Genomic DNA, 14986 nt, shown 5'->3' with positions numbered 1-14986 from the left:
CTTCCAAATAAGATGTTTTAAGGTATCCTGCAAGTCTGGTCTCTAAAAGAATGCAAGTCTGTTTTTTGTTTTTTGTTTTTTTGCATTCTTAGATCTGGAAAAATTAGAGGAAATTTAAACATGACAGAACTTCAAAATCATAACAAGAGCAGTCAAGCGCTGTTATACAATATCCACTAAGAAACAAAACTGTGGTTCCATCAACAGTCAGAGAAACAAACATTCACACCAATTTCACAGGTAACAACAGTATTAAGAATCAAGTGCATCTAAACTGTAAAGTAAACTGTAAAGTGCATACAGTCTTTTTTAGTCAATTCAGCTAATATTTTGTCTTTTGTACTATAGCCTATATAACATGGAGAGGACAAAGGCTGGCAGAAGTGTGGATCTAAGTGCAGGCATATTTAATAACAAAAGCAAAACAGAAACCAATGAACACAAACAAGAATACAAGAACACAATAGAATACAAAAGTTTTGGGAGTTCATTTTTAGTCCATCTCTGTAAAAGGACTTCAGGGTAGGAGATGGACTAAAAATGAACTCCCAAAACTTACTGCCAGATTCTGGAAGATGAATTCTTCAAACAGTTGTACAAGAGGATGTGGTGCTGGTCCTTCAAGAGTCACTCAATCTGTCTGTCTGTCTATAAAGCCTATAAAAAAACAGTCTTCATGTATTTTTCTACACTTCAGCTTGTGATTCTTATTAAGTGGGGGTAATTTTTTAGGATTCTTTACCTAACCTAAGTCTCTGAGATCCTGACACATTGCACTTCTGGAGACTCCAGGTAGGTTGCAGTTTTGAAAAATGGTGGTGCTACTAGAGACTAAAGGGTTCCTGATGGTTTCACACCGTTTTTGTATGACCCTGCAGACCCAATGAGCATTTCACTGTCCAATGGTCATGCCTTAACTGCAATTTCTAGTATTGCATCCTTCTCATGGGCATTCAATAATTTAAGACTTTTCAGTCTGAGTTAAATTTCTTTTTTGGCTTATTTTACCTGTAAAAGAAAACGTGCCTGATAATTATGCACACCTGAATATAAAGCATTTTTCATTTCCATCCTTCATGAATAATTATATATCACTTATAAATGATTAAATACAAAATTAATAGTAGTTATTAAGATTAATGTGGTTTGGAATTGGTAAAATGTGCCTGAAAAAAAAACATTATCAGAAAAACAACGTGCCTAATAATTCTGCACGCAGAGAGAGCATGCGCTGTTTTTCCTCGGGGTTCCCCCCACACAACAGGTTCACTTACGAGAGGTCTCTCGTACTGCGTTGAAAACGCTAGGGGAAAAAATCTTTTTCACGAAATACTGAAGCAAAAAATTATCCTTTAATTTTTGAAATAATGTAAAGCGCATTGCAGCAGCACACAGCCATGGGCGAGACGGCTCGCTCGCTCATTGACTGCTCTGCGGCAACTGCATAAGCCTATCGAGCGAGGCCTGTGGTGACGTCAGGCCAATGAGGGCGCTTCGCGCCCTCCTTGCCACTTCCCACCGAAACGGGCGTGGCTTAGTCCTATAAAGGGAGCTCGAAAAGGCTGATTCACTGATTTTTCATCTCTTCAGCGAAGCTCACGCATCGTTGGATCACGAGAAGAAGCAACGCGTCGTCTGAGAAGCACTTCAGCAGGACGAGTCACTTACGGAAGCTGCTGGCCCACGCCGCCTTCGACTGCCGTTCCTGCTGCGCTTTCCGGCGCCCATATCCTTTCTGTTATATCTTTCTGTGTGTGTGTGTGTTCGCCCTTTTTCAAGATGCCTTCTAAATGCGGCTCGTGCCGAGCCCCACTCAGCGAGGGAGACCGTCATGTCATCTGCGTCTCCTGCCTGGGTGAAGACCATGCAGCGCTCGCGCTCGCTGACGGCGGCTGCCCTCACTGCGAGCTTATGCCTATGGTGACTCTGAGGACTCGCCTGGCAGTATTCTCCGAGCCTGCATTTCCCGCTGCACTGCCGCGCCGTAAGAAGCGCCGCTCTCAGCGGGTCCCGGAGCCTTCTCCAGCCCGACTAAGCTCGCCGGTTCGCCCGCCTGCTTCACCGGTTTCGCCTGGATCACTTCCTGATGCTCAGCGACCGCTGTCTGCCGCCGCCTCAGCAGAGGAAGTTGATTCTAAAGCCGCGTCGGGGGAGGATGACACGTGCTCTCTGTTAGCCTCGGGCAGCGAAGACTGGGCGAGCTCTGTGGATCTCGCGCTTCCTGCTCGTACACCTAACAGAAGAGCTAAAATCGAGAGGGAGCTGATGCGCGTACTCTCGCTGGCCGCGGCGAGCCTCGGCCTCGAGTGGTCCGCTCCGGAGCCCCCTTCTCGGACTCGACTGGATGGTAGCTTTCTCCCTGGTGAGCGCACTTCTCCGGAATCCAAGCCCGTCCCCTTTCTTCCTGAGCTTCATGAAGAAGTTGCGAAGGCTTGGAGCGCTCCCTTTTCAGCCCGAACACGTTCGTCTGTTTCACCAGCATTCGCTACTCTAGACGATGCTAAAAACAGAGGCTACCATTCTCTTCCACCGGTGGAACAGGCGATAGCGACCCATCTTTGCCCGCCCTCTGCTGGACGGCGGACGAAACCGGTGTTGCCATCCAAAGCCTGCCGCATGACGTCGACGCTGCTCGCGCGAATCTTTTCCGCCGCTGGGCAGGCTGCGTCTGCACTACACACCATGGCTACGCTGCAGATCTTCCAGGGAGATCTCCTCCGCAAGCTGGACGAGATGGGACCTGATGCGATCTGCCTCTCGGACTTAAGAAGCGCTTCGGATCTCTCTCTCCGCGCTACTAAGTCCGCTGCACAGGCCATGGGACGGTGCATGGCTTCCGCCACTGTAGCTGAGAGACACCTGTGGCTAACGCTCTCGGATATGGCTGAGTCTGAGCGCACCGCGTTCCTCGATGCCCCGCTGTATTCTGCTGGCCTCTTCGGATCCTCTGTCAACGAGTTCGTAGAGAGATTCGCCGAGGTCCAGAAAGCGTCTCAAGCCTTCAAGCACTTCCTTCCGAAGCGCTCTAGCTCTTCAGCGAGTCGTGCTAAACCGGCCCCACGGAGCTCTCAGCCACAGCCTCCCCCTCCTGCTGCTTCATCGCAACACCGACAGCAACGCAGCTCGAGGCCCCGCTCTCGCTCTGCCAACCGTCGCCCCGCTCCGCGTGGGCCGCGGCCGAGGATTGCGGTGAAACCGGAAGCCCCGAAAACATCCTAGCATGCCTAGGAAAGCGCCGGTGTGTGAGTCCCGCTGCGGCCGGACTCTCACCCAAGCGCGCCGCTGTTTCAGTTCCAGGAATTGCGACTGTCTCAGCGTCTTCTGCAACGCGCAAGCCCGTACAGTTGCCCGCTTGCCTGCACACAAAAGCCGTTTTTACGGCTACCCAGATAAATCCTGTAAAGAGTGTATTTTCTGGTATCCCGGCCACAGCCGATGGTGCAATAAATGTAGTGCTGATGCCCACTGCCCAGTGCCCATCCCTACACACAAGCACAGCCCTTCACACAGGGCGCGCGCCCATAAAATCGACTCAGGTCGATCGCGCAAACAACATAGTAAATGTGGCCACTTCCCAGTGCCCACAAACACTATGTCACACATGTCACAGGGTTTCTGTAAAAACGAAACCTGTGCGCGCTCGCTCTGCCCAGGCAGACAGCGCGTCCAAAGCAGTAAATGTGCCCGCTTCCCCGCGCCCACACTTACTCACAGACACCATGAGTCCTTTGGGACCCGCTCAGCCCTCCCTCACTCGGTTAAGCACTGTAGTCGGGTTGAGGACGAGCGTTCTGCCCGCTGTGATCAGCGCGCTCCCCGCCTCAAATGTCACAGGCATTGCGCCTATGTTGCAGCACACCGAAGCACCTCTGTCGCCCGACGAACAGAGCGCGCTTCGCATCCAACCCTTAGCCATCCATGCGAACGCATGGGCAGCGCTTCCAGGGGTTTCGGAATGGGTGCTAGGCATTATAAAGAGAGGCTACTCGCTACAGTTTTATCGACGTCTTCGCCGCTCCACAGCGCGCGTCGAGACTACGGTGAATTCAGAAGTAGCACACCTACTTTGCGCCGAAATATCAAAACTGATGAGCAAAGGGGCTATAGAGCCTGTGTCTCAAGCTCAAAGCGATGGGGGGCTGTACAGCAGATATTTTCTGGTTCCCAAGAAAAACGGGGGTTTCAGACCCATACTGGATCTAAGACAGCTGAACAAAGCATTAATGAAACGCAGTTTCAGAATGCTCACGACCAGGAAAATCCTCGCGCAAATTCGCAGAGGAGACTGGTTCATGTCGATAGATCTGAAGGACGCGTATTTTCAAATACAGATAGCATCACGTCACAGGCGATACTTGAGATTCGCCTTCGAGGGCCAGGCATACCAGTATACAGTCCTGCCGTTCGGCTTATCCCTGGCACCTCGTACATTTACGAGGTGCATGGACGCAGCGCTCGCACCTCTCAGACTCAGAGGCATGCGAGTGCTGAACTATTTGGACGACTGGCTGATTCTAGCTCAATCGCGATCAGAGCTCGTGGAGCACAGGGCCATTTTACTCGATCACCTCGAGAATCTTGGTCTCAGAGTCAACTGGACGAAGAGTTCGCTGAACCCCAGTCAAACGATTTCGTTTCTGGGCACAGTTCTGGACTCACAGTCTATGATAGCGCGGCTGTCACCACAGCGCGTGCTAGACATTCAGCGCGCGGCGAAACTTTTCCGCTGTGGCGCGACCGTCACGCTCAGGAAATTTCAGAGGATGCTAGGTCTTATGGCCTCAGCATCATCAGTTCTCCAGCTGGGCTTGCTCCGCATGCGCCCTCTGCAGTTCTGGTTGAAAGCGCGAGTACCGCGCAGAGCGTGGGCATCCGGTTGGATGCGTCTCAGGGTCAATCAGAGCTGTGTGGAAGCTCTAAAACCTTGGAAGACGAGCGACTGGTACCAATCAGGTGTAAGCCTGGGGACTTCCTCGAGAGTGATAGTGGTGTCGACAGACGCCTCCACATCGGGATGGGGAGCGCTGCTCGAAGGCAGAGCGTTTTTCGGCCTGTGGTCAGAACGCGAAAAGCTCCAACATATCAACTGCCTGGAGATGATGGCAGTGGACAACGTGCTGACGCGTTTTCGTCCCCAAATCAAGGACCAACACGTCTTAGTCCGTTCGGACAACATGTCTGTGGTGTCCTATATAAATCGCCAGGGCGGTCTCACATCCCTAAACCTGTACAGGCTGGCGGAACGCCTCCTGATATGGGCTCAGCGCAACTTGCGCTCGCTGAGAGCAGTGCATGTGCCAGGGATCCAGAATCTGGGTCCAGACAGACTGTCCAGGAACAACGTTCCTACGAGCGAATGGTCTCTACACCCGCAAACAGTCCAGCTGTTGTGGGAGAGATTCGGCAGAGTGGAGGTGGACCTGTTCGCGTCCCACGAAAACGCTCACTGCCCCGCGTTCTTTTCCAAGAGCGAGAGGGCGCTGTCCCGAACGTGGCCGCGCTGTCCGCTCTACGCTTTTCCCCCCCGTCTCCCTCCTGCCTCAGGTGTTAGAACGGATCAGGGAAACGAAATGCTCAGTGCTGCTCGTAGCGCCGCTCTGGATGAACCAGCCGTGGTTCCCAGTCCTGATGCAGCTAGCAGACACAGCCCCGTGGCCAGTGCCATTGAGGAAGGACCTCCTCTTGCAGGCCAGGGGTTCGATTTGGCATCCTCACCCGGAATTGTGGTCCCTCCACGTGTGGGCGCTCAACGGGTACCCGCTGATCTCTCAGTGGGGGTGCTAAACACTATCACTCAGGCTAGAGCACCGTCAACTAGACGGCTTTACGCCTCAAAGTGGTCAGTATTCTCCAGCTGGTGCACGGCTCGGGGTCTTTCACCCCTCGATTGTGAGGTGACGGAGGTTCTCTCCTTCCTACAGGAGCTGTTGGATAAGGGCAGAGCCCCTTCCACGCTCAAAGTCTATGTGGCGGCTATCGCAGCGTTTTCTGGAACAACGCTCGGTCAGTCATTAGGGAGGAACGATCTAGTCATCCGCTTCCTCAGGGGAGCTAGGAGGCTGAATCCTCCCAGACCTCCTTCAGTCCCTATGTGGGACCTCTCTACAGTTTTGGAGGCCATGAAAGGTTCCCCTTTCGAGCCCATCCAAACGACTAGCCTCAAACATCTGTCATTCAAAACAGTGTTTCTGTTGGCTCTCGCTTCAGTTAAGCGCGTAGGTGACCTGCACGCGCTCTTGGTGAGCGCAGCGTGCTTAGAGTTTGGGCCAGGTGACTCGAGAGTCATACTCAAACCTAGGCATGGTTATGTGCCAAAATCCCTCAACAAACCGTTTCGGGCTCAGGTTATCTCCCTGTCTGCCCTGCCGGTGTCAGACGAGGAAGGGGACTCAAGTTTTCTCTGCCCTGTAAGGACCCTGAGAGCTTATGTGTCTCGCTCTTCTGTCTTTAGACAGACTGAGCAGCTATTTGTCTCGTTCAGTGGACGTTCCAAGGGAATGGCTGTTTCGAAACAAAGCCTGTCCAGATGGATAGTCGATGCTATAGCGCTAGCTTACACTGCTAAGGGTCTTCAGTGCCCATTGGGTGTCAGAGCGCATTCCACGAGAGGCGTTGCCTCATCGTGGGCTTGGTCTAGTGGGATTCCCTTACAAGACATATGTATGGTGGCAGGCTGGGCCTCGCCGTCTACATTTATTAGGTTTTATAACCTAGAGGTTCCCGCTCTACAGGCTAAGCTATTGTCGGTATAATCAAATCAGTGGTCTGATTAGGACTCTGAGGCCGCGAGCGCAGTGCGCTGCCGGCTATCATATGGGCAGTATTGCGTAAGACCCACAAATTCCCACATTAGTTCAGGCTCCCCGCCTTGTCTATGTGATGTCATGTTACCGCGTCAGTGGACGTCACCATATAGGGGCAGAAGGGTTCCCTTCCTGTTCCAGGACTCTCTGTGAGTCCCTCTAGTGATTTATGCTTGATAAATCCTGGGTATCCAGGTTTATGGGTGATTAATCACAGTACGCACAGCGTTTTGCACTGGTTCCCCTAGCGTTTTCAACGCAGTACGAGAGACCTCTCGTAAGAGAACGTACTCGGTTACTAACGTAACCTCGGTTCTCTTTAGAAGAGGGAACGAGTACTGCGTTTTCTGGCCGTGCGTACGGTTCACTCTGGTTCGCTTCGGCGATGAATAAAATCAGTGAATCAGCCTTTTCGAGCTCCCTTTATAGGACTAAGCCACGCCCGTTTCGGCCCGTTTCTTTATTTTAATGTTACAAGCAAATTAATCATGCTCACATAAGCTTTTATTTAAACAGCCAATGAAATTTATGAATGCAAATACTGGCAACATTTTTTAGAAGAATAGTCATTTTATATTAAAACAATCCTTTTCATTACAAATGTGCATGACTTCGCAAAAGGAGAAGGTCTGAAGAATGCTCATGCTTTTCCATGACCTCGTGGATGCGGACCAGGGGCTTTAAAAAAAAAACATCAAGTATTTCAAGTCTTCCATCATCATGGCCGATTTTTTAGATTGCACACAGAAAAATTCTGTATTTTCACATATTTCCCCATTCAGTTCCTATGACATTTTTGACTGCGAACACGTGACTTTTTTTTTTGGACAGATTTATTTTTGGCTTTTTTGCCTTTATGACAGGACAGTTAGCTCATAGGAAGCGAAGTAGGAGAGAAAGAGGATCGGTGAAGATCAACTAGCCAGGACTCGACCTTGGGACGCCCGAAGCACAAATGAGCTATGTGTTGGTGCACTGCGCCGACATGTGACTATTGTTTAATGACCATTTAGGTTATAAATAGCAACTGCCACGTCACCAAGTTTCGTACCATTCCGATAAAGTAGCAATTTATAAACCATTTTTTTCAGTCTAAAATGACCAAACACCAGAGGGTTAAGTCACTCTAGACAGCACCGCTTTATCAGATTGTCTTGTTGGTGAGATCAGGGGCCTCATTTATAACCGTTGCGTACGTACAAAACAGGCCCTGAAAGAGGCGTACGCCACTTCCGAAGTTCCGACGCATAAGTTGTGCTTTATCAAAACAAACTTGACGGGAAAATTTGCGCACCTGCACGCAAACTCTGACCCATGCGTACGAACGTTTTGGAGATGGAGCAGTTTGGCGACACCTATGGTGAGCTGGAGTTAAATGTCTTTTTGGTCACTTTTAGACAGAAAATCTAAAGAAAATTAAACATATACAGAAAGATAATACAAATATAATTTCACTCACCAAGCCTATCACCAGGGACGTCGTTAGGCCTATTTTAGGGGGGCTGAAGCTACCCCAAAATGTTCCTAAGCCCCCCTAAATGATAATAAGAACAACAATAACAATTCGATTTATCAATAACCGTATCCTCATTCATATTTAGACGCAACAAATGATATATATCCAGCTACAAAAAATAGCCGAAAAGTCGGAAGTTGGAGAGCTGCCAACTCTCACGCACCGTGAGACTCGCGCAATTGACACTTTTCACACGCTCTCACGCCACACATCCATTTTCTCACGCACAGAAAAATCGCGAAGCAAACAGGACACGGACCAACAGACTAGACAGAGCAGGTTACTTTATGCTATAAAATAATCTCAACTCTCAGATTCTGTCAATTTTATTACGAAATTCAAACAATAAATACCGTTTTGGCGCTTGTAAATGTTACGTGACAGATCCCTAGCGCACGTGAACCGATCATCTCTAATAGTAAAAAAACACGAACACTGTTGAAAGATACAGTAGTAGGCTACAACTTACCGAAATGTATATTCCTCATAGGCCTACATAATATCGATCAATCAGTGTTTTTTATCAGCGTGAAGAGGTCAAGCTGGAGAACAATATGTTACATTTACCTCAGGAAAGCCATTTAATGAACATAATATAGGAAATAGCACGTAGCCTAGCTGGCAAGAAAAAAAGTATTTTGCTAAATATGTGTTCTATATTACATAGGCCTATTTATTATATTTTTACTTATATCATTAAATAAAGTTGTTATTATAATAAAAAACATTATATTTAATTTGAGTTATTTTTAACCTTAAATAATACTACCATCTGATAGGGCTGTCTATGTTTACAACATTAGGTGAGTTGTTTTTTTCTAGAGAAAAATTAACGCCTATCTCGAGTAGGCTACCTAATATTTATCCAAATGAGTCAATATTAAATCAAATCACAATAATTTAATTGAATTGAAATAATAAAAAAGTGTAGCTTACCAGAAATTGTACCATGCTGCACCATAACATTAACATATCATTTTACACTTGAACCTTAAACCTGAAATGGGCACTTTTTGTGACAGCAACCTTTTTGATCAAAGATGTGGCTTAACTTCAGAATTTGAACTAAAATCAGTATTCTTATGATTGCTCTGAACATTTCTGACTAAGTTCAACAAACATTAAATTACTTATTCATAAACTTAAAAAAAATAATTAATAAAAATTGAGACTAGGGTAACAGGGTTGAAGATGGTAACGGGGTTGAAGAGACAAATACAGCGACATATACATGGTTGTTTTTTTACTCAAATTCACTGTAAGATTTTCTATAAACGCAAGTTACAAATACCCTAGGGGCTAAGCCCCCCCTGTCCTCCAAACCTAGTGACGTCCCTGCCTATCACTTGAAGCAAATATCCATCCCTTCTTAAATGTCCGCGCCAGCGAGCGCGTTGGGCCGTTTAGTGAAACTGACGCAAATAACAGTTTAAATAAATAAAATAATGATTTAAACTATGTTTTACTTCTGATATAAACATTTAGATTAAATATGCCATTCAAATTAATGGAGTTAAACACTTAAACATGAAATCATTACTGAGAAGTTACAACATTTTTTATATTCAATCAATAGAAATATTTGTTGTGGATGCGATGTTTTTTTTTAAACACTTTTCCTGTGGCGTGCTGTGTTTTAATGTTTTAACCGCAGAGATAATTGCTTATCATGATAATGCCAGATTGTCTGAGAAAATAGTTTCGTGCAAATAATGCCCAAGGCATCTGTTTCCATTAAAAATATAAATCAATTAAAAATACAATTCGGCCAGTGGAAAAGATTGAGAAAAACTTTCTCTGAAATGTATTTTACACTATTTGATTTATGTATTCAAAAACAAGGCAAGGATAGGCAACTACATGATTTTTATTAATGTAGCCTAATGTGTCTTGTACCGTTAAACGTTATCACGTGGATGAATAATCATATGCAAATGATATGCAGATGAGGATCTGCATAGTGAAACTAGGCGTTGTAAGCTCCATATATGGCTATTTCGGGGTGGAGACAATCTTGTGTGTGCGCACAATCTTCCGCTGACTGGGATTTATAAAGTGAATTCTGCGCAGGTTCTGGCGTACAAACGGTTTTATAAGTCTGAATATTTTTTTGGCTTTCGGGCATTTTTGGCTTTCGGGCGCATGTACACTTTTAGTAAGGATCCTACGCACAGTTTTATAAATGAGACCCCAGATCTGCGTGGATCATACCTTCTGTTGTAGGACTCATTACAAATTACAATATTTAAAAAAAGAAAAGAAAAAAAAAGTAAACTTTAAATTTCAGATTTCCTCCTGGCACATCTATTCTGCACAAGCATTTGCACAGTGCTGTGCATTACATACATAGTTATTCACACAACGTATTAAAATATGATTTAGTGACATTTCATTTCAAATGGAACTTTGGAAGATTCAATGACAAAAGGCAATATGCATGTTGGCAGTCATAAGTACTTTATTAAATCACTGCATAAAAATGTAAAATGAGTATTTGAGTGTTGAAAGGGTTTGAACATTTGTGACAGTGTGCCTTCACTCTCTCCATGGGGTGTGCATTGTGTCTCCCTGTTGTGTGAGCTCTGAAGAGAGAAAGAAAGTGGGATAACAGCAAAATAACAGCAAAAGATGAAGTGATTAAATAAAAGGAAATTTTAAATGTTCATAGAGCTCAAGCCAAGCCTCGGGTTCGAGCCTCCTCCAAGGACAGCAAGCCAAGTTAGTTTGCTATTAATAATTAAGGCTGAATGGCAAGCGAACTAGTGAATTAACTCTTACCTTGCAAGTACCCTTTTCTTTCTTTTTTCTGGATCCTTCTTTCAGTTTTAGGTGCCTGCATTCTTCCTTTCCATGCATCGTCTACCAGAAGACATAAGTAACAATATAGAGTATGAGTGTGTGTATGTACACATGTACGCATGCACACAATGTAGAGAATTTGGGTAAGTCTATTGGCAGCCCTACCTTTCTGCAGTCTCTGTAGCAATCTCTTATTTGGGTTGATAATACAGTCTTTCCCACTCTTTTCCCAAGTTCTCCATTCAAGGTCAACACATTTATCTTGAGCAGGGTTAGCATTAAGGCATTGGTAATTTTCAAATAGTCCTGTTTGATCTCTGATTTTAGGCTGATAAGCAGCACAGCATTTTGCCACATGACTTCCCAAAATCTTTTTTTGGATATCATGGACTCCCTCAGTAGCCCTCTCGTCATCAAAGGTTATCATTTCAGCAATCTCTTCTCTTTTGCAGCAAAGACCATCTGAAAAAGAAAGCTTTCTATCATCCTTTCCTTTCATGTTATATCTACATGATGTGCAGAAGGGAAGCTTTTTCTCCAATGTGGAATGAGAAACCCATCCACGCGTCATTGCAGATCCAGCAAGCCTTGGACTGCTTTTTGCTTTGCACTTGCAAGTATGAAGTGAACTATGCTTCTGATCTGAGACACCAATTGCTGGTCTTTGGTTCCTGGTCTCTTTCCCATTTCTGAGAGGAGAAGATTCAAGACTAATGCCAAGGGACATCTTTGGTAGCCGCCTCTCCGAAATGTTAGGCTGTTGTTGTACAATGGGTAACTTACTGTAGTAATATACATTACCAAAGTCAGCCAGCCAGCTTGTTGAGGGACGGTATGGTGAGTGGGCCTTGAGTGAGCTAATGGAGTCTTCACATTTAGTTGATGCACCAGTTTGTTGACATTCCCCTACTGGAATAACATTAGTGTAAGACTGATTCGGCTTTGACAGAACATCACTGAATTTAATCTGTGGACTCAGGGGTTTCTGAGGAGTTAAAAACCCATTCTCAACCATCCACTCATTTGAAGGCACATACGGCATCAAAGACTCTACCGACCAGGTAGAGGCCTCTAGTTGATGTGGAAGACCATGATATTTAGTAGATGCATCAGTTTGTTGATACTTCCCTACAGGAACACAATTTGGCTTTGAGATACTATGACTGGGTTCAATCAGTGGGCTCAGAGGTTTCTGAGGGGTTAGAAGGCCATTCTCCATCATCCACTCACTGGACGGCACATGAGGCATTAAAGACTCTACCGACCAGATAGAGGTCTCTAGTTGATGTGGAAGACCATGGTATTTAGTAGATGCATCAGTTTGTTGATACTTCCCTACAGGAACACAATTTGGCTTTGAGATACTATGACTGGGTTCAATCAGTGGGCTCAGAGGTTTCTGAGGTGTTAGAAGGCCATTCTCTATCATCCACTCACTGGACGGCACATACGGCATCAAAGACTCTACAGACCAGATAGAGGTCTCTAGTTGATGTGGAAGACCATGGTATTTAGTAGATGCATCAGTTTGTTGATACTTCCCTACATGAACACAATTTGGCTTTGAGATACTATGACTGGGTTCAATCAGTGGGCTCAGAGGTTTCTGAGGGGTTAGAAGGCCATTCTCTATCATCCACTCACTGGATGGCACATACGGGATAAAAGACTCTACCGACCAGATAGAAGCCTCGAGCTGACACTGGTACTGTATGTTAAATGGCAGCCGCAGAATCTTGAAGGGAACATTGGAAGAGTTTCCATCTTCCTTTACCTCTGTATGAAAAGGCATCTCTGATTTTTTCTTTGCTTTAAGGCTTTGGGTAACAACAGATCTGCTTGGCTTAGGATACGTTTTAAAAGTTCTACAAGATGGAGAAGTTCTCACCACAGTAACTTCTGTACAAGCAGGGAGACAATGCTTACTGGAGTATCTTAACATCCCAGCTTCAACCTTCTGTTTATCCTTCTTTACTGCTAATGACTGGTAAGAGCACAAGACGACATCCTCTGAAGATTGTACAGATGCCAAGCTGCACTGCAAAAGGTCAGTTTCGTTCTGACTAACTAGCTCCATGTTCTGAAAGATCTTAAGCCCAGAAGGCATTTCATTGCATTTGATTTGTACCCGTTCAGCTTGGAGGACTTCACTCTTGGGAACCGCTGATAAACCAGTAATGTCAATAGTATTGGTGGCATTGCAATTTTGAGTCATTGTGGATGCACCTTCAGGGCAAGCGACTGATTTGTTATCTGAGGAGCAGGGTGATGTTGACACTGGACTGCCACAGCCAGTACCCCTACCTGATTCAGAACAAGTTTGGGACCTTGCTGCATGTCCATGTGAGTCTATGCTATGACAAAGGGGTTCAGTTTGCACCTCTGAGCTGACCATCACACGACCAACAGGCACACGGTTTTGGAAATGGGATCGGTGGGTCTGGTGGGCAATAGTTGGAGCCACATGGGGAGTCATTCGTCTGTAGTCCAATATGGGCAGTTGAGCATGAGGAATCATGTATCCAGGGACTTCCAAACACGGGGGAAGTAGTGGTGGCATCATGCCGTAACCTTGAAAACAAAGAACAGTTATATTACGTAAATGTGGGTTTCCATGAATACATTTTAACAGACTGTTTGATAGCATTAACAGCTGGATCCTAGCCTAAATCAAAGTTCCTCAAATCACACACTTAAATCATGTAAAGTAAATATCACACTTCGTATTATGAAAAACATGCAGATTCCTCCATACTTTCAGTCGTGAGCTTAATGTGCTTGAGATCCAGAAAAGCAGCCATCAGGAAACTTTTAGAAACACTTTTTAGAAACATCATGTTCATCGGGTAAAATGAAATAAAGGCACAGCAAATAAAGTAAAATCCTGAAAAATTGCTCAACAGTATAATTCAATTGAAATCAATCTCTGAAGAACAAAAGAAATAGCAACCCTAACTATATTTGGTAAAATGAGAAAAGAAACAGGTATGCTTTAGAAGATACCTAATCCATGAAATCCACCATAGGGAGCATATGGCGTTGGCATGGACCACTGATATGGGAAGAGAGGCTGGACATTGGGAACGTAAAAGGGTTGGTTTTGTTGGAGCTGCTCATCTGGGTGTAATACTCTGGAGGGCAGAGGACCAGGGAGCAGAGGGGCCTGTGCATACAGTGATCCACTCAGTACACCTGCCATTGCACCAGTGGGCTCTTTGGTAGCGAAAGCAGCTATACTTGAAGAAGAACAAGTCAAGAGAGGGTTTTAATAATTTGGTCAGAGTAGTCTTTAAACTACAGTCAGGGTTTTGTTTTTGAAGTTTAACTGAAGCAGTTCTCCTTTTTGTTTGGGATGATTTTAGACTACTTGACCTTTCTTATATTATATAGTTCTTTCAAAAAATAGATGAACTTTTATTTATCAATCCACACCTTATTATGAATTTGATTTTACATGCATTTCAGCTTAGCATTTTATGACAAACAGTGATCATATATATATATATATATATATATATATATATATACACGTGTGTATATTGATAGCAACTGAACAGTTTGTTTAAACTATTAAAACTTCAATTAAACAAAGTAGGTGGCTTTATTTAGAGTTCACATAGAGCTTACCTTGAAGTTGAAAAGCTTTTTCAGACCAGAAATAATCACAATAAAAGTTAATCCACAGTTTTCCACAAGTTTAAATCAATAGTGTGTTGTGAACCCAGAGAAAACCACACCCAAATAATTAGACCTATTAATTAGAATGACGTTAATTAGGATGAAGCATGAGCTGATTAGGCAGTCCAGCTGACTATTAGAAAGGCTGTTGATTCCAGAAAAGTTGTTTAGTGTTAGTTTAGTTTACTAT

General features: G+C 45.1%; 1 protein-coding gene across 1 annotated transcript; it reads right to left on the bottom strand.

The window, feature by feature from the left end:
• Positions 1 to 10761: 10761 nt before the first annotated feature.
• LOC311096527 (uncharacterized protein) lies at positions 10762 to 14343 on the bottom strand. Its single transcript, XM_084135728.1, has 4 exons — positions 14122 to 14343; positions 11284 to 13689; positions 11098 to 11178; positions 10762 to 10901 (listed from the first exon to the last, which is right to left on the bottom strand). Exons 1-4 carry the CDS (start codon positions 14315 to 14317, stop codon positions 10855 to 10857), a joined length of 2730 nt encoding a protein of 909 aa, XP_083991854.1. The 5' UTR covers positions 14318 to 14343; the 3' UTR covers positions 10762 to 10854.
• Between the last annotated feature and the right edge of the window lie 643 nt (positions 14344 to 14986).

The sequence above is a fragment of the Abramis brama genome, assembly GCF_963993115.1.
Source record: "Abramis brama genome assembly, chromosome: 14".
NCBI lineage: Eukaryota > Metazoa > Chordata > Actinopteri > Cypriniformes > Leuciscidae > Abramis > Abramis brama.
This window is presented reverse-complemented; position numbering and strand designations above follow the sequence as displayed.

Coding starts and splice junctions, on each gene's coding strand:
- LOC311096527 (XM_084135728.1), bottom strand. CDS start 14,317: ATGGCAGGTGTACTGAGTGGATCACTGTATGCACAGGCCCCTCTGCTC. Junction 13,690..14,121: donor TGGTGGATTTCATGGATTAG/GTATCTTCTAAA, acceptor TTTGTTTTCAAG/GTTACGGCATGATGCCACCA. Junction 11,179..11,283: donor GCTACAGAGACTGCAGAAAG/GTAGGGCTGCCA, acceptor GTCTTCTGGTAG/ACGATGCATGGAAAGGAAGA.